This window comes from Myotis davidii, unplaced genomic scaffold (genome assembly GCF_000327345.1).
Source record: "Myotis davidii unplaced genomic scaffold, ASM32734v1 scaffold243, whole genome shotgun sequence".
In the NCBI taxonomy this organism is placed as follows: domain Eukaryota; kingdom Metazoa; phylum Chordata; class Mammalia; order Chiroptera; family Vespertilionidae; genus Myotis; species Myotis davidii.
This window is the reverse complement of record NW_006295183.1, coordinates 1,580,536-1,599,462: the sequence shown is the minus strand read 5'-3', so window position 1 is coordinate 1,599,462 and position 18,927 is coordinate 1,580,536. Positions and strand designations below refer to the sequence as shown.

General features: G+C 44.5%; 1 protein-coding gene across 6 annotated transcripts in view; it reads right to left on the bottom strand.

Annotated features, from left to right (window-relative positions):
• The window catches only part of DYNC1LI2 (dynein, cytoplasmic 1, light intermediate chain 2), a 40,574-nt gene extending 23,388 nt beyond the window's left edge, over positions 1–17,186 (bottom strand). Inside the window, exons 1-10 of one of the 6 annotated variants that reach the window (XM_015567878.1) lie at positions 16,981–17,183; positions 11,023–11,253; positions 7,822–7,991; positions 6,632–6,725; positions 5,584–5,719; positions 3,407–3,518; positions 2,881–2,940; positions 1,825–1,866; positions 1,321–1,438; positions 402–518 (exon numbers count right to left, since the gene is read on the bottom strand). In XM_015567878.1, coding sequence (XP_015423364.1) covers positions 402–518; positions 1,321–1,438; positions 1,825–1,866; positions 2,881–2,940; positions 3,407–3,518; positions 5,584–5,719; positions 6,632–6,725; positions 7,822–7,991; positions 11,023–11,253; positions 16,981–17,068 — 1,168 coding nt within the window. In that variant the 5' untranslated portion in view covers positions 17,069–17,183. Of the gene's footprint in view, positions 1–401; positions 519–1,320; positions 1,439–1,824; positions 1,867–2,880; positions 2,941–3,406; positions 3,519–5,583; positions 5,720–6,631; positions 6,726–7,821; positions 7,992–11,022; positions 11,254–16,980 lie in introns of all 6 variants that reach the window. The other 5 variants (XM_015567881.1, XM_015567880.1, XM_015567879.1 and 2 more) reach the window with 5 other exon arrangements.
• Between the last annotated feature and the right edge of the window lie 1,741 nt (positions 17,187–18,927).

Sequence of the window (18,927 nt, the reverse complement as noted above, 5' to 3'; positions counted from 1 at the left end):
GGTCTTAGGCGACCCCTGTGAAAGGGTCGTTCGACCGCCAAAGGGGTCGCGACCCACAGGTTGGGAACCACTGCTCTAGGCCATGACTCCAATGGACAGAGCTTCTACACCAGGGGACATGTATAGGTTAGGACCTACCTCAACTCACCCAACAGTCAGTTCCTGAGAACCTGAATGTACACTAATCCCACCATAAATGTGCCCAGGAAACCTGCTCAGTAATAAGGTAATCCTACTGTAAGTATAGTCAGTATAAAGCAGAGAAGTGCTTCCTTTGCTTGGCTGTTTGCAGGTCAGGTTGATTCGGTCTGCAGGTCAGGTGAAATCACTCTTCTGTCCATCTCCCACCTCCAGCACCCCTCAACCAGAAGGCTCGTAAGTCTCCAAGGGTCCTTCAGTACCTGACTTCTTGGCTGTGCTCTGCACCCCACCAGCACCAGGACTTCCAGGAGAGCCTGTTTTTTTACTCAACAGACTGTTGAAGAAGCTAGCCAACACCCCTTCACTTGCTGCATTATCTAAGGAAACATTAAGAAAAAAAAGCATCACACAAACTGGACAACTCAATTAAACAAATAAAATCAAGTTTTCAGCTTGGAATGATCCAGTAGTGGCTACTGTCTTCCTAGGATACTGAGCAATCAGACAAGTCAGCATGATTAATAAGTGGAATCCTGTTTAGATTTCCCACCAGTTTGGAGGCACAATAGATAACCTGTGCTTTACATCATCTCCCTGTCCACAGTCCACAAGACAGTGTTTTTCAAAGTTTTATAATCCCGTAACAGTCCAAGCTGCTGTGAAAAGCTCTTATCCAGAATAGAAGACAGCCATCAAATATGCAATAATAAAATTTTGTTTTGAGGTCTTATTGCACCCAACATCTTTGGGTATTAATTACTAAGTCAGTGGGAAAAGAACTATTTCAACTAATAAGTAATAGAGTTTCACAAGAAAAGTGAAGGGGGACAAGTACCACAATTCATAAATGGCAATCAAATAAACATAAGAAACAAAACTAAGGACTTAAAAAGACACATTTTAATGTGACTTCTTATACTGTATTCTTCTCCAAAGGAATCTGCACTGCCTAACCGAGATCTTACACAAAGTCAGGTGCAAGGGCCACCGATCCCAACAAAAAAACAAGCCTTGGCCGCTGCCAACCACAAGCCCCTCCCCTTGAGAGAGGGGATGTGGAAAGCAGCCCTTCTTGGGGAAGAAAACAGCCCATGAGTCTCTACCTTCCAAACCCAGCCACACAATCCCCACAGAGCTCAGGCCTAGGACTAAGCCTCTCTCCAGACACAGGATACATACTTTTGATGTTTGGATCCGGCTTCTTTACTGACGTGCCTGGGGAGGCACTAGGCACGCTGGCTGGCCCTCCCCGGCCCTGAGTTCTTGGAGAGCCAGAGGGTCCTCGTGCAGGGGATTCCTAAGTCCAAAACCAACCCAAGTCACACATAGGCATAAAAATAACAGAAAATACATACTCCAAAAATGAAACCATCAGTCTACAGGGTATTTCCCGTCTAGGGAAAAAGATGATAGGACTGGGCGTTTGCTCCCAGCTCAGTCCCTTTCTAGACCTGTTTCTCCTGAGAGAAGAGGTATCAAGATAACAAAGCCTGTTCACTCAAATCCCAGAAGAGTATTCCTTCTTCAGATATTTTCTGAGTTCCTACTAGGTTCCTGGCCCTAGGCCTTCGGGGGACCAAATTCCCTTTGAAAATACAAAAGCCCACACACGCTCTTAAAATAATGGTATAAGATTTGAAGACACCCAAGACACTGGGCCTTGACCCTGTTTAAGGTACTCACGGAAGCTCTCGTGGGCGTGGCTGGCTGCTTGGCAAGGAGTGACTGCAAAGAGAGGGACATACTGGCCATTAACCAAGGCCTGCCAAGTGCACTGAAGGTCTGGAGAAACACTTCCAAGTATTCCACTAGAGGGCGCCATTAACAACAACCAAGTCATGGGTTTAACACTAAATGTAAAAAATTTCAATTGAGTAGTTTGGTATGTGGTGAAAAAATATATTCCAAGTAACCAGTTTTAAAGCTAAGGAAGCAAGGAGAGCACAGAAGAGAGGAACAGTTGGCAAAAGAACTGTTAACACCCCCTGCTGACCTGCCTGCTCCACCAGACATGTCATGTCTAACCCATATTAGACATGTCATGTCTAACAGCAGACCCATGGCATGTCTAACAGCCCAAGTGAAACAGGTGAGACTGAGTTTGCATCCTGAAGGCCTCTGCTCTGGCCTCACTGGTCAGCTTGGGGAAGTTACTTTCCTCACCTACAAAATAGGTGTATCAGCTCACCTGCCTTCATTCCCAAGGATGTAGAGGGCTATGTGAAATAATGAAAGTGAGTTCAGGGCACTTGCCCAACATGTGAGGTATTATGCTAGAAAACCTACATTTCCAGTCAAAAAAAGTACTTAAAAAGATAACTGCCCTAGCCGGTTTGGCTCAGTGGATAGAGCGTTGGCTTGCAGACTGAGGGGTACCAGGTTCGATTCCGGTCAAGGGCATGTACCTTGGTTGCAGGCACATCCCCAGGAGGGGGTGTGCAGGAGGCAGCTGATCGATGTTTCTAACTCTCTATCCCTCTCCCTTCCTCTCTGTGAAAAATCAATAAAATATATTTAAAAAAAAAAAGATAACTAAGCCCATTACTGTAGAATCTGCAAGGCAGGCAGGGATTCCCTGAGGCAGGTGGTCTAACCCCTACTCTGCATCAATTCTAGAAATGGAAGGAAACGAGGCCTGCTCGCAACTCCTTCCGAAGCTCTCTGATGACGGTGACCTCGCCCCAGGGAACTGGCATTTCACTCATGAGAAGGCCTCTGCTCTGGCCTCACTGGTCTTACCTGCTGCTTCATTAGGAACACCTGCTCATCTTCTGCTGCCAACTCTTTGTCGTGGACCAGCTGTGAAGGGAGGAGACACACTCATTTGTGGTCAGAGGTAAAGAACATCTGAACTACTATCAAAATTCATGCTGAAAGGAGAATCTTGGGCTAGGGTCTCCACATGGGTATGGGCAGTATCCCTGCTGAGACTTTTTCTGAGACCAGCCGTGGCATGTGGCCAAGTGACTTTGTAAAAGTCTGGTAGGTTCTAACACCTCCTAGGAGCAAGGGATCAACTAAGTAGTTCAGAGGTGGTGGAGGTACTGTCAGGACCTAAGGGGAAACGTCAACCCCACTCCATCACTCATGCCCCACCCGAATCCACCTGCATAATACCACACTTCATCTAAAGATTTTTTTTTTCTAAAGCCCTTGGATTACTACCCCCTGACCCAGGATCGTTTAACGTGTAAAACCTGATTCTTTATAGATTTCTTTTCCCATTAAAAAAATACCTGTAACCCTTAGTGATTGATACGCGTACCTTTCTCACAGGAGGTTTCATGATAAAGTCTTCATATGCATCTTCTGGCTTCACAGTTGTGAAATTTTCATGTAAAATGGCTATTTTCTTTTCATTGTCCCAACCAGCAGGTCTAAAGGCAAAAAGAAAGGGATTGACTTTTTTTCCTAGGACTGACTTATAGTGTACAGAGCACACTCTGGGTTAGACAGGACTCCTGGATGAGTTCCTTCCCCAGAAGATCTCATCTCCAGTTGCTGGGTTGGCTTGCAGCTTTCAGTAGACAAGCCAAAATTTACTGCAGGTAAACTCATCAGATCAACACTGTAGGCCCTGCTGGGATCTTACTGATTACACAAGCTGACCCACAGCAAGTGTTCAGAGCCTTCCCACACCTCCTTCCAGAAGAGCAAGGACACAATGGAGCCCTGTTCTAAGAGTAGAGGATGCTGAGACCAGCATAGAGGCCACAGCTCAGGATGGGACTGTTTCTCTTTGGCATGCAGGCACCTCTCCTGTGAGCTGTTTCCCTGAGAACTCTTCTTTCTGACAAGTTTCTTATGGATTGGTTCATACATTTTACTGGTTTGGGAAAATCTACCCTGGAGCCAAGAGGAGAACCACGACCTGCACTATCCTGGGCTCAAACCAAAGGGACACAAAGAGTCCTACATGGATGCTGCCCAGCTTGACACCACAGGGCAAGATGGTACCCAGGATCCATTAGGTTAAGCCACAGCCAACAGACTTTCCTAAAGGAGCAAGTTTAAAATGTCCTACATTTGAACTTTAGAAGTTCTAAAAGATGGTGACTGATTGGTCTCACAGGCCTCTCACTCTCCATTCAATTCCTGATTCACAGCTCTAAAACCAAGAAAGTGCTTAGCCAGGGGTCTGCACCCAAATCGCTCTGCTGACGTCATCAGCTCCCTAAAAGGCAACTACCTAGAGGACCCAAAGTGCAAAGGGACAAGGCGTGACCAAGATACCGCCATGACCCATGCAGCCTTCAGAAGCTGCAAGATACTTCTCCACTCCAAACCAGCCCCAAACCCAGCCAGTCTCCCTGCTCCTCCTGCTCCCTGGGGTCACGTGTGATCTGGGCACTGGCTGACTCCAAATACATACTGCTCTGCACTTGTGCCACTGACTGCTTTAGACAACTCTCTAATATCAGTCCAAGCCTCTAGGTTTGCTGTCTACAAACAGCCCAAGTGAGGTTCTCCCCGAATGTTTAGGAGGCAATCCATTCAGTCCCGAGCTCTTGGCTTTCACACCGTCAGTCTTCTCATAGACTGTCCCTTCTGCTCCTCCATTCTTTCTGGCCTGCCTGGCCCACACCACTCATCCTTCTAGCATCACTCTCTCTGCCTTCCCTGCTGCACTGTCTCCACTATCCCGCTACTCCCCTACCTCTCCTTGGCTGTGTGTGTGTGTTTTTATAGTGCCATGTGCAGGGACCACCTCTCATTCATTTCTGTGTACTCAGCATAGTCCCAGGTACCTACAAAGTGCTCAGTATTTGCTGAATATCCTGTAATTCTTTTTTAAGTCAAGAGAATATCTAAGACTAAAAACATTGATCTATGGCATAAGTCCTCTCAGAGACCACAGCTTCAACATTTACTTATGCATCCACAGCATTATCATTCTCCAGTGAGTGAAAGACACAAACTCAGGCAAATAGGTACCCAAATCCCTGCCCAGGGGCTCCCCAAATGTGAAATGCTGGAAACACACTAAGCAGGCAGTATAGCCGAAGCCCATGCTGACAGGGATGCCTGCTGATGACCAGAGAGAAACCAGGTGCTTCGACAGAGAACATTCAGGATCCCCAAAGCACCAATTCCCTCTACTTCAACTCCCTCCCTCAGCTAGTATTTTACCAGAGTAGACAATAAGTAGCAAAAATGCCTGGCTTCAGTTTTGGCAACTTGCTCTCAAGGACAGAAGGCAGCACCCATAACCTCATGCTACCCATTTCTCTCAGACTGGAGGCAGAACGGCAAGTAATCTGGGAAGGAGCGGAGAGGGAAATGTGGGTGTACCTATCACCTGTGAGGTCCAGCCCAAGCACCTTGCCCCAAGGCCGCAGAAAGCTGGCTGTGTAAGACAGAAGGCACCTTACTTGGAAAGATAAAAAGTAAAAAGCAAATGTACAGTAAAGAATTTGAAAGCATCACCTATAAAGAACTCACATAAAAACTGCATCCTTTTCCACAACTAAGGCAGGCGTGGTAAAGTGGAAACCGTATGTTTTATGAACGATGTATTTATACAACAAGTCGAGGTTTTTTTCTTCCTTCACTGATGTGTAAATCAAGGCAGCTCCATCTAAGCAATCTGCTTAAGGAAAATCAATTCACTACAGGGAACAGAAGCAAACACACACAAGCACAATCCTCACAATACTACCCATAGGTTGACCAGTTTTTGATTAATACATAATCAATAGAAAAGCGTTGACATTTTAAAAAACTAAAAGGATAATAATAGCAGACAAACCAGGTCAAAAGTAAAGAGTATGTTGCTAGTGGGCCATGCAGTTCCTTTTTTAACATGTAAACTTGTTTTCTGACCCATTAAGATTGCTTCTTAGCAGTCAAGTTAATAGCTCTGAAGCTAGTCCAGGAAAACACCCTCAGTATATCCAAGGTATAGATTCTTTCCCACGCAGATGCTCACATGTGATTAAGTTTATCATTAAGCACGTTTATGAGATAGGTACCTACATGTACTGGTAACCACTACTGAGCTGGACAAGCTAAAGGGTCCAAAGGAAGTGATAGGAACGTATTCCTCACTCCCACCCTAGGGAGTGGATCTATGGCACCAACTGCTATTGGATTTTTATAGATACTGGACTCAGGGAACTACTGACACAGCATCTTTCTCATGGACAGCACAAAACACTTGTAGCATGTAAAACAGTAGTGTTGGGTAATTAACCCTTTATGCAAAAGAAGCAAAGTTTAAAAAGCTTTCCAAGATATGATAAAAGTATCTTGGTAATAAAATCAAACATCAGCTTCCTTCTTAAATATAAAAGCCTATCAAATATACAGCATTAAAAATAAAAGTGATCAAATATAGGCAAAAATTCTTAAATCTCAAATTCTAACATAGTAATATACAAAACTAGTAAAAAGATGTATACATTATCTCCCTGGCAGGATCTTTCTGGATTCAGGAAGTACTTATCTCTTGAAGATGCCCCTGGGCCCCAAAGCAGCACTCCAAGGATACATTGGAGGCAGAACCTCCGTAGATGTGACTGGATAAAGTCGAAGTGCTCGTCCCTGTAATCATGCTCCTTCTCCAGGACACTCACGGCATCGCACTGCAGGGAAGACAGAAAGAAAAATGAGTGTCTTCTTCAAGAGTAAAGTATCACAGCTCCAAAGAAAGCCACAGGCAAAAGTCCAAGCATTAATTAGACAGACAAGAGTGAAAGGCAATTGGACAGCCCAGCGGTGTGGTTCAGGGGTTGAGCATTGATCCATGCATCAAGAGGTCGCCAGTTCGATCTCCAGAAGGGCGTGTGCAGGAGGCAGCCAATCAATGTTTCTATCTCTCCCTCTTCCTCCCCCACTCTCTAAAATCAATAAAAACATATATAAAAATTCTTTAAAGAAAAAAAGCAACTGAATATTTCTTTTATCCTGGACCTCAGTTTCCATATCTGTAAAGTGGGAATATAAGAACCCTGATCACCTCACTAAGGTTCCAAGAATCAAACAAGGTCACATCAAGAAACAGGCCTCCTGGGCATGGTTGGGCACTGCACATTCCATAGGGCTCCGTTCTCGCAGAGCCCGACGCAAAGGTACTCCCTATAGTTGGGCAACACAGTGGCTCTGACTGGGAATGAAGTACTTTTGAAACTCAAAATGTTTTAAAGCCACTTCTTTTTATTTTGTAAGAGACACAACTTTGTTACTCTATAACTGAACTTAATTTCTATTCCCACTTCACCATTCTGCAGGATAAAAGAAACTGAAATTTCAAGTTCCCTTCCTTCTTTTCATAGGCTTATGTTCCTTTCTGAAAATCATCTCAAGTCCAACAGACTTTACAGACCAAAACCCAAAAGAATTCTGCTCTTCCATATATATTTTTCAACATTAGTTTGGGCTGAACTGGTTTACACAGCCTTATGAAAACTGTTTTTAGTTCTAAGTTTGAGTCACTCAATAAATTGACAGTGCTTCATGGAGAGATCAACCCAGGCTATGAGCAAACTGAGTTATGTCATGTTTCTAGCAACAATGTTTAAATGACATTTTCTATGCTGACATATTCAATGTACCTTAATGAATCCTGAATTAGCCCAACTCTCCCTTGGGAAGACGCCTAATTAAAGCTTCCCAGTTTCTTTCAGATGGTGACTGTTCACTGGCCAAATTAAGTCAAGTTTGCAGCTCCCTGGCACACACCTTTGTGCACACCACCAACACTGGGATCCCCAGATTATGAGTCAGCACATTGTCACCAAGAGGCAGGGCAACATTTTCTTCATCAGGACCCGAGGTCAGAGGCCCTCTTCTCTGTGGGGAACCTTGACAACCTTCTTCTGGTTCAATATAGTCTTGAAAATCTTTCACAACTATAGGTGAAAAAGGAAAAGAAAATTACACACACAGAGATACATGCCAGCTTTAGAACACTGAAAAAAGGTAGGAACAAGCACAAAACAAAAAGAACTGTGACAAATTTCCTAATTGCATCCTACTGCAATGTTAGGGATTTGGGGATGATGATACAAAACGCCAATTCAGTTTGAGCATTATAACTTCAGAACAGCAAAAACATTCCCCTGGCCTGGCCGGTGAAGCTCAGCAGTTGAGCACTGACCCATGAACCAAGAGGCCACCAGTTCAATTCCGCATCAGGGCACATGCCCAGGTTGCAGGCTCAATCCCCTGTGCATGTGTGCAGGAAGTAGCCGATCAATGATTCTCTCTCATCATTGATGTTTCTCTCTCCCCCTCTCCCTTGCTCTCTGAAATCAATAAAAAATATATTTAAGAAAAAAATCCAAATGGCCCTTGGCAGAAAGTTCCCCACCTCTGCTCTACTTGATAAGCAAGGGAACCCCCAGGCATAAAGCAGGAAAGACTAATCTACACACAAGCACCATCTTCTGGCGGCTCTGGGGGTTTGCTCTCCCCTTCCCCTCGCTCAGGTAGGTCCTGCAGCCAAACAGCGGCCACAGATTCAGGACCAATGGAGAACCTAATTCTGCAAGACAGTGGCTGGCCATGGAACAGCTTTCCAAACTCAGCAGGCAGAAGACTGGTGCTGGATTGGAAACTAGGTTGGGTAACAACCCTTCGCTCATTCAATTATAATACCTAAAGTCCCATTAATCTGGAAAGCGTGAGTCCTCTGAGCAAAAGGATAGACAACTGCTTTATTAAAATGTAACCCAAAACCAGCAGTAACAAAGATCCTCCTTCACCATGCAGAGGAGGGGTGGTGAAAACAAGAGAGGTCCTCAGAAGATTGACCAGAGTCATGAGGCATGGACTGGTTCCAGCAATTACTTGTTGCCTTCCAGTGTCCTCTCTCTTCTTCTTCCTTATAAATGAATCGAACCCTGATACTTAGAACACATGGCCACATAGGCTACAGGCACGAGCCCTTCAGCCCTTCTTTCCTCTTCCTCCATCCTGCTGTCTGGAACAGGGATGTGAGGGTTAGAGCTCTAGTTGTTAAGAGGAAGAGAACCACACCCTCGAGATGACAAGGCAAAAAGCCAAAAGGAACCAGGGTCCTTGACCTGTCTTCTTAGAGCTGCTTTCCAGGCCTGACCTGCCTACCTCTGGATTTCATTTACATGAGAGAGAAATAAACCTCAGTCTTGTTTAAGCCACTGTTACTTTGGGTTTTGTGTCACATGCAGCTGAATCCTAAGTGACAGACATCATCGACTAAGAACACAAAATTTAGTGTGTCACTGTCATGGGAACACAAGCTCCCAAGGAACAGGCACCTAGTCTGCTGTATGCACCCCAACACCTAGACCAGACCTGACACAAGAAGGACGCTTTCCCTGTCTGGAAGGAACAATATCCTTGGCTCGATCTCTATTTTTTTTTCTTCTGTTTTAACAAATCTACAAAGTTACATATAACTCTAAGAAAACAGGTTCAGAAACTGAATTCATTAGTGCATTAACCCACTAATCTAGGCACGATGTTAAACATGCAGTGAAAGAAAAAGTGCTTGTCAGCCTCAGAACTATTCTGAGAAGTTGCCTTTAGGATCTCTATTTCAGGGGGAAAAGAGGCTTTATCTAGAAAGGTCAGTGGCTGGAGACAGATGAGCTGAGCTGCATACCAATCACTGCAGCACACATAAACACAGCAAACCAAAGAATAGATGCAAAACTCCCTATTTAAGCTAATGTGGGACAGGAGCAAGTTGGGAAGTTATGACAGGAAGACACATAGCCAGAAATACCATTTGAAAAGCACACCAACATTCTGAACCCTTCTGCCAGGAAGTGTGAAGATCCCGTGTGCCATGCCCCAGAAGCCCTCATTAATTCACTAAAGGGAATGATGTCATCCCGTGGAAATAAGCCAAACTGAGCCAAGCCTGCCTTGGCCAAGACTGCTGCTGCCGCCGCAGCCACCACAGCTCCAGTCCCTGCCCCTGCCCCTCCCATTTTCCTGGCAAGTGGACAGAAGCTGATGTAACTGCACAGAAGCAAGGGAAAAGAAAAACAAGCTTCTGAACCACATTAAAGAGAGAAAAAAACTTCCTTTAATTTGAAAGTTCTTTGTTCTCAAAAGGACTGGGATATCCTTAGTTTTAAAATAGCCTTTCGTTTTAATGACAAAAAACATCCTTCCTATTTATATGAACTAAAATCATATTTGCTGGGTCCCAAAATGAACTAAGGTAGGAGTGAAAGATGTGTCTTGTGGGCTTCCTTAAAGCCTGCCAATAAGAGGGTCCATCGGGCCTCAATGGAATCCCAGGCAAAGGACTCAAGCTGCAGGGATCACAGTAAGTCCCCATACCACTGAGGCTAACTCTGCAGGCAGAGAGTAATAGAAATATAAAAAGATGCACAAAACTGATCACATTTTGGGGGGTGGGGGTGGGGGAGGGAAACCCTTATTTTACAAGAAAACCAATGAAGATAAGACAAAATATTGGTTCATTAATATTCTTCAACTGTGACACTTGATATAAAAACTGCTTTAAATACTTTTTTAAAACCTCAACCGAGGATATTTTTTCCACTCATTTTTAGAGAGAGGGGAAGAGGGGAGAAAGAGAGACAAACATTGAGGTGAGAGAGACACATCAGTTGGCTGCCTCCCGCACACACCCAACTGGGAGCAGGGAATGAACCCACAAGCCAGGTACAGGCCCTTGTCTGGAATCGAACCTGTGACCCTCTGGTGCATGGGCCGACGCTCTAACCACTGAACCGTGCCGGCCAGGGCTGCTTTGACTACTTTTTGACTGATTTTACAGGAGCAACTGTAGTGGTGCAAACAAAACACAAACACTCTGCAAGGGAAGCTTTGCAGCCTCTCGACATTGTCAAAAGAAAGGTGGTTGGAACCACCCAAAGAGACTACTGAATTTTCCCATTAAGAAAACCTTACTTTACTTACACTTCCGTTCCAGCTCCCTCATTTCTTCTGGTGGAATTTTCATTTTATCTATGTGCTCACGTAAAACACTAGCCCATTTCTGCAGAGATTCCATCACAGCCCAAGGCCTAGACATGTCTGCCACAAAAATGACCAGGGTCTCCGGCAAGGATTCAGCAGAAACAGCAAACTTCAGCAGGCCTTTGTGGTACAGGTCTCCATCCAGAATCCACACGTTACAGCGTGTGTGATCTAAGAAAGGAAGTGAAGCTAAGTTACTACCTGATAATGACCACCAGCGCAGCTGAAAGAAGAGCCACACAGAAAACAACTGGAAGGTGACAGTCACAAAATTCCACACAGAACACAAATAGATGCTTAACCAGAAAAGGCCCAAGTGCTCAGTGGACAGCAACTCTTGGTCAAGATGCCTAGGGACCTGTCTAAACTTTAAACTTTTTGAACTACTCTAACTTATTGTGTCCACGTTATAAAAAGATTCCACACCTTAGCTTTCAATAAGAATTGAAAGATGCTAATAAATAAAGGCTACTGGTCAATTGTTCCACAGTCTAAATAACCTATTCTCCTAAAAACATCAGCAATCTGTGAGGGCGCAAGCTAAGCTGCTCAGCCTGTGGTTAAACACACTTTTTTGTGTGTCAGTCACACTAAGCAGTACGTTCACGTATTACAAAGGGTGCCAAAGAGACAGGACACTTTGGTATTTAAATGCTAAGATAAAATCATTACTTATATATTTTGAGATGTGAATCACTGGATACCTGATGATTTAAAGAATTACAATTATTATTGATACAACAATAATATGATCATTTTTAAAAATCCTTATCTTTTTTTTTACATTTTTAATCCTCACTGAGCATATTTTTCCATTGATTCTTAGAAAGAGTAGAAGAGAGAGGGAAAGAAAGAGAAAAATATCGATGTGAGAGAAATACATTGATTAGTTGCCTCCTGCATGCGCCCTGAACAGGGCTTGGGTCAGGGAGGAGCCTGTAACCAAGGTATGTACCATGAATGAAATCGAACCTGGGACCCTTTGGTCCGCAGGCCAACGCTTTAACCACTGAGCCAAACCAGCTAGGGCTAAAATCCTTATCTTTTAGACATACATATGGAAGTATTTGCAGATGTAATGACACGCCTGAAATTTGGTTCATAATAATCCAATTTGAAGTGAAGGAAGAAAAGGGTGAGAATAATCTATATATACACTAGAGGCCCAATGCATGAAATTCATGCAAGGTGCTTGACCCTCGCAGCCACAGCTTCGTCTGGAAGGTTGTTCAGCTGTCCGGTCTAATTAGCATTTTACGCTTTTATTATTCTAAGTAGAAACCTAAGCGACCATCTGACTGGTAGCTATGATGTGCAATGACCACCAGGGTGCAGACACTTAACGCAGGAGCTGCTGAGGTGCAGGGACTTGGCAGCTGTGGTCCTCGGGTGATGCACGTGGAACCAGAGAAGAGGGAGCTTGATTCCTGGGTGTGTCACCTGAGAACTGCCCCGTGCAACCTGGGACCCCTTGGGGGATGTCAGAGAGAGGGTTTCGGCCCGATCCCTGCAGGTTAGGCTGAGGGAACCCACCAGTGCACAATCTGTGCACCAGGCCTCTAGTAGTTAAAATAAAATTCACCAAGAACTGGTAACTATTGAAGACAAACGATTAAGTAAATTGGGATCCATACTAGTCTCTCCCTATATTTTATACTAGAGGCCCAGTGCACAAAATTCTTGCAGGGTTAGGGTGCCTAGGTCTGGCCAGCTATCAGGGCCGATCAGGTTCCCCGCCTCCCCCTTCCTTCACCACCCACGTGCCACCACCATTCGGTTCCCCACCTCCTCCTTCCCTCGCTCCCTCAGAACCCTGCCATGTACCATGCCGCTCCCCTGTGGTCAGCGCATGTCATAATGAGCGATCAAACTCCCGGTCTCCTGGTCGAACTCCTGAGGGGACACTTGTATATTAGCCTTTTATATGTATATATAGATGATTATATATAGATAGACAATTTTTGTTTTCCATTAATAAAAAGTGAAAAACATTCACACAATGTGCATGTGCTGACATTTAATGAAACATATTTCCAAAATCACAACTGGATGACCAAATTATAAAGATAATTCTCCAAATTGATAATATATCTTTAAAAAGTTTAGTCATCGTGTTTAAGGGGAAAAAATTTTTTTCAAAAGTGCGAGGGAAAAAAAATGCATCGAGGAAGAACTCCTACAATCAAAATACAATGTCATTAAACGTATTTCCCAATAAATTCCAACATACATCTTAAAAATGTGTCTGCTGTTAACTACCTTTTTTTGCATAATCAACATACTGTAAAAAATACTTATTATCCTGACTTTATTTCAACAGTATAATAAGGTATCTACATCTAGCTAAACTTTCAAAACTCTAATACATTTTATTTTTCAATTACGGTTTACATTCAATATTATTTTGTATTTGTTTCAGGTATATCAAAACTCTAATACATTTTAGATAGCAGTTTTGGACTGGGTTATGTGAATTCCTTCAAAAATATTGCTTTGAATATAAAGGCTACAGATTTTAAAGCCTGCCCCTTACCAGGCACAGTTGCTTTTTTCAGTCTCTCTTCCCACTGCCCACTACACGGAACTCACCCAATATGCATGCAGATCATACACATCCCATGTGGAGTTAAACAAATGCCCCCAACCCTGAAGGCAGTAGTCCTTTGACATGTCATGTCCTACCACAAACCAGGAACAAGCTATATTTATAACCTAGTCTCATCACATAATAGGAATAAAAAGCCTACAGCTGACAGATATATAGCTAACCAGATTCAAAGAGGAGCCTGCAAATAGGTGGCCTAGAAAAAATCCCATAAATGCAAAGACCAAAAAGTTTTTAAGGAATCTGAAATAAAGTTAACATGTACTTCAACTCAAAGGCAAATGAATATGGTTAATATGATGTGTTGGCATGAAATATGCTTGTGCCATCTTGAAACAGGACGCCTTAGAGTCACCGAGTATCTACACCATGTTTTTCAAAAGGCACTATAGATACCACTGTGTCTTAAGCTCTGCGCTACATGTGATACATACCACCGCTCATCCTGTCAACCTACAAAACATATATTACCCAATTCTAAAAATGAGGAATCAGGTGCAGAGTGGTTCAGTCAGTCACAACTAGTGACTATATGGGTTTCTGAACCGGTTCTGTGTGGCTCCAATGCCCAATTTCTTTTCACAATAACCATGCTACCCAACAAAGACAGGAAGCAAAAGACTCAGACACATGAGACCCTCTAGGCCTGGCTCAGTTGCCCTACTCACGCAATACCATTCGGCCTAAATGGCACCTGAATGTCTCTGTCCTTTTTACACAAGAAGAATCCTCAGCATCAGGTCTACCTTCTACCTTCTTTCACATCCTTCAGGGAATTTTCAGCATGGCAAAGGAAACTGGGGAGGAGGAGGAGGAATAAAGTCCCTGGAGTTCTAAGATTACCAGTACGTTACCATTAATACAGCGCAGTTCTCCAAGCTTTAACAAGCAATCCTTACCCGAGCCATCTTATTAATAATGACTCTTGGAGATCAAAGAATTATCATACTGGAAAGGACCTGAGTCCAGTTTCTTCATTTTAGCAATAAGGAAATAGAGGGCAGAGGTGGTGAGATCTGCCCTCTTAAATATAATCCCCCTTATATCGTGATCCTTACTGTTTAAATGGGTAAAGGAAAACATAAAGAAAGTAATTTAGCCCAGCTGGTGTGATTCAGTGGTTGAGCATCGACCTATGAACCAGGAGGTCACAGTTTGATTCTTGGTCAGAGTACATGCCCAGGCTACAGGCTCAATCCCCAGTAGGGGGCGTACAGGAGGCAGCCGATCAACGATTCTCTCATCAATGATGTTTCTATCTCTCTCTCCCTCTCCCTTCCTCTCTGAAATCAATAAAAATATATGTATAAAAAAGTAATTTAATGACTATATTTCATCCTTAACTACATAACTTTCCTATAAATAAAAAGACCTAGACACCAATAATTATTTTAGAGCCATTAAAATAAATAACAGTACAGGAGTGACTCCTGTACCATCTCCCCGTGGCCCCAACCCTAAAGCCCAAGTTTATAAAGGAGGCAACTGAGTAATGGTAACCAAAAAATCATTACTCCAATCCAGCTCATAATTATACTTACAAGAAAGAATTATGAGTCCTAGCTGGTTTGGCTCAGTGGATAGAGTGTCGGCCTGCAGACTGAAAGGTCCCAGGTTCGATTCCAGCCAAGGGTACATGCCCACATTTTGGGTTTGATCCCCAATAGGACACATGCAGGAGGCGGCCGATCATTGTTTCTCTCTCTCTCTTCCTCTCCCTTCCTCACTGAAATCAATATAAATATATACTTCTTCAAATGGTAAAATGGTATCTAATCCTTATAAGAGTGCTTACCATGCATTATTAATCAGCCCAACTACTCTGTAGGTAGAAACTATTACTATTCAAATTCTCAAGATGAGGCCGAGACCGGTTTGGCTCAGTGGATGGAGCGTCGGCCTGCGGACTGAGAGGTCCCGGGTTCGATTCCGGTCAGGGGCATGTACCTGGGTTGCGGGCGCTTCCCCAGCGGGGGATGTGCAGGAGGCAGCTGATCGATGTTTCTCTCTCATCGATGTTTCTAACTCTCTATCTCTCTTCCTTCGTCTCTGTGAAGAATCAATAAAATATATTTAAAAAAAAAAAAATTCTCAAGATGAGGAATTAAAAGAGTATATTATCACATATGAGCTCCTATTCCTTCCACTGAAAGAAACAAAGGAAATTAGCATTTTTACACTGTCACAAAGAGACTCAGAAGAGTCTCCTGTGAATATTTGTTGAACTATTACATTCTGAACCACACCCATTTCAGATCCTCCACTAGAACCAGGCAGAGTAACAATGGATCAGTCTGCCATGCATTTCTCTCACAGAAAAGTCCAGAGCTTTTAAAAACATCTTATTACCTTGATGTACATCTGGAACTACCTTCAGTGTCTCCTTGTAAGTGAGGATTACCCAGAGCAGCAGCTGACAGCCCTATTCCCCATTTTCAATAACATACTCTAAAAAGAAAAGTGAGTCAAGTCCTATAAAGACATACACTTCATCGATTCCCCTGTGAGTTATTCTCCAAGAAAGAATATACCTACTAAGAAGGGTTCCTGGTGGCACACACACACACACACACACACACACACACACACACACACACACACACACACACGGCCTAGCAGCCTTCTCTAAACCGGGGCCTCTCATGCAAACCACGCTTCAGGGAGAGGCCTGCACCAAGCTGCCTGCCTCCTACACTGCCTGCCTTCTGCACCGTGTTTCTGCCACCCGAGCCAGCCCTTACAGAGGAGTCCCTGGAATCCTCTAACAGCCAACAGGGCTGAAACTTCCCCAGTTCAATAGGAGCTACTCAGCTAAATCCCCATCAGCATCTTCACTGACCAATCAGGGTCTAGGGACAGGGACTTCTGTCTATATGTCAGCTCCTCTCTACCCTGGGAAGTGCACTTCCCTTTTTACTGAAGACAGAAGACTGTGTTTCCCACTGAAGATGTTTCACTAGAGCAGAGCAAATAGGAGCAGGTGGAGCAGGTGGAGCAGAGCCACGCTGCCTAGTGAAAGAGAAGCCTTGGCCCAGGGCTTCCTCAAAGCTGGGCGCTGCTCCCTAACTGAGATTAAGCTGTTCTGTAGCTGTCCTGTTTTCACAATTGAGCTTTTTTGCACTAAATAAAGTTTCCTTCTTCACCACACCCCAAATTGGGGATCCTGTTGGCGTTGACCACTGGCTGACAGAACTAAACAGAAAATCGAGAATGCCTAGCCATGTTGCAGGAGCTGCAACCAAGGTGTCAGAGCCCTGCATGCAACCCTCACCACGGACCAACGCTTCACTCACCATCTCGGTCCTCGTCATGGATGCTGAGGTAGAGATACTCTAGGCCTCTTCCCTTTTTGCCATGCTCAGCTCCTTGTAGTTTAGTCATGAGGGTTGTTTTCCCAGAACCATCTTCACCTACAAACAATGGGTATAAGACAAAGTGTACTGTTTACTGTAGGCAGGGATGAGGAGTCTTGACATTCACATGAACAACTATGAATTTCCTGCAAAGCCTGCTATTGAGGTCTCTCACCTGCATTCAGAAACAAAGCAGGCTTTGCTTTAAGAGTGGTTGGTGTGGGGAGGGGGGATAAAGGCGGCAAATCCCAACATCTAAAATGACATTCTATTGCAGTTGTCCTTATTTTACAAGGGAAGGGCTAGAGCAGGTCCAGGCCCTATCTACAATTTATAAGACATGCATTTGGAAAACGGAAAGTAAAAGGTGGAGCTAGTTGCTCACAAAATAAACTTTTACCACAAGAAAAGCAAGAAATCTTCCAAATATAACTAACCTTAAAACACAGGAACTCTGAGCTAAAAAAAAAAGTCTGATCCTGCATCACAATGATGAAGAACAGAAGCTATTCTTCACTTTTCATTTTAGTCTATCTCTTTCATAAGCATCCTGATGGCTAGGAAACTAATGAAAATAATTACAGACCTACGCAAAACTCTTAAGCACAATCTCAGTAATTATCAAGCACTTCCTCATCCCCCTCCAGCCAACTAACAACCACTCCCCTCCAAAAAACAAACCTTAAAAACATCAAGAACCGCCACCACCAAGGAATATCACTAGGCACCCCTGGGATTTAATAATATGAACCTACAGGAGAACTGAAAGGCATTCCACAGATCAACGGTCTCCTTCCCCATCCCCAAGGCCACTACCTTACTCAGGCCCTCCATCAGGACCGCGTGGTACCCAGCAGGTACTGTCAGCCTGACCCAGTACCTGCTCACGGTGAGCCACCTGCTACTCGGCTGCCAGAATTCCCTTTCTACAGCCCAGATCTAGGGCCCTGATACCCTACTTCTTGAAGATCTCTAAGGGTCCTCTCTCATCCAGTGCAATGGTCCTCACCTACAGAAGACCATCTGCTCCCCTCCTTGAAGGGATTCCCACCAGGATTAAGGGAGGGAAGGAGGTGAAATAAAAGGTCCTTGACAATCAGAGGCCTCCAGGAGAAAAGCATCAGCTTCTCAGCCTTCCACAATCTACCCCCAATACACCACAGCAGTCATCTCACACAAACAACTTCCGAAAGCTCCCAAACCCCCACACTTTTAAAAAATATATATTTTTAATGATTTCAGAGAGGAAGGAAGGGGGAGAGAGAGATAGAAACACCAACGATGAGAGAGAACCATTGATCGGCTGCCTCCTGCAAGCCCCCCACTGGGGACGGAGCCCACAACCCGGGGACGGAGCCCACAACCCGGGCACGTGCCCCTGACAGGAATGGAACCTGGACCTTTCAGTTCCCAGGCCGACGCTCCATCCACTGAGCCAAACCAGCCAGGGGCCCTCACACCTTCTGGTCACCTCTGCGCCCCTGCATGGTGACACTTATCCTTCAAAACACCTGACCCCCCAAAATCACCCTCTTTCAAAACAGCACCAAGCAGTGTGATGCTCCCACGAGAATCTGCCTAGGCCTCGCTGGTAGAGGGCAATCCATCACCAACACATCTGTGTCTCCCCGGACAGAAACTCTCGTCCTGTTTGACAGCTGCCTGTGCTGCCCGGTGCCGGCCCACAGCTCCCACTCAACAAGTGGGTTTTTGCCCTAAGAGCGACCCCGTCCAATTCCCCACTTGCAGGATGAGACGGAAACCAGAGACGTTCAGGGCCCTGACCTCGGTAACCCAGCAGCAAGGGCTGGAATAAGGCAGCGAAGTCTCCGAGGCCAGCTGTTCCGTGCAGAGTCCCTTCAACTAACTTCGCATGGAAATCGGGGG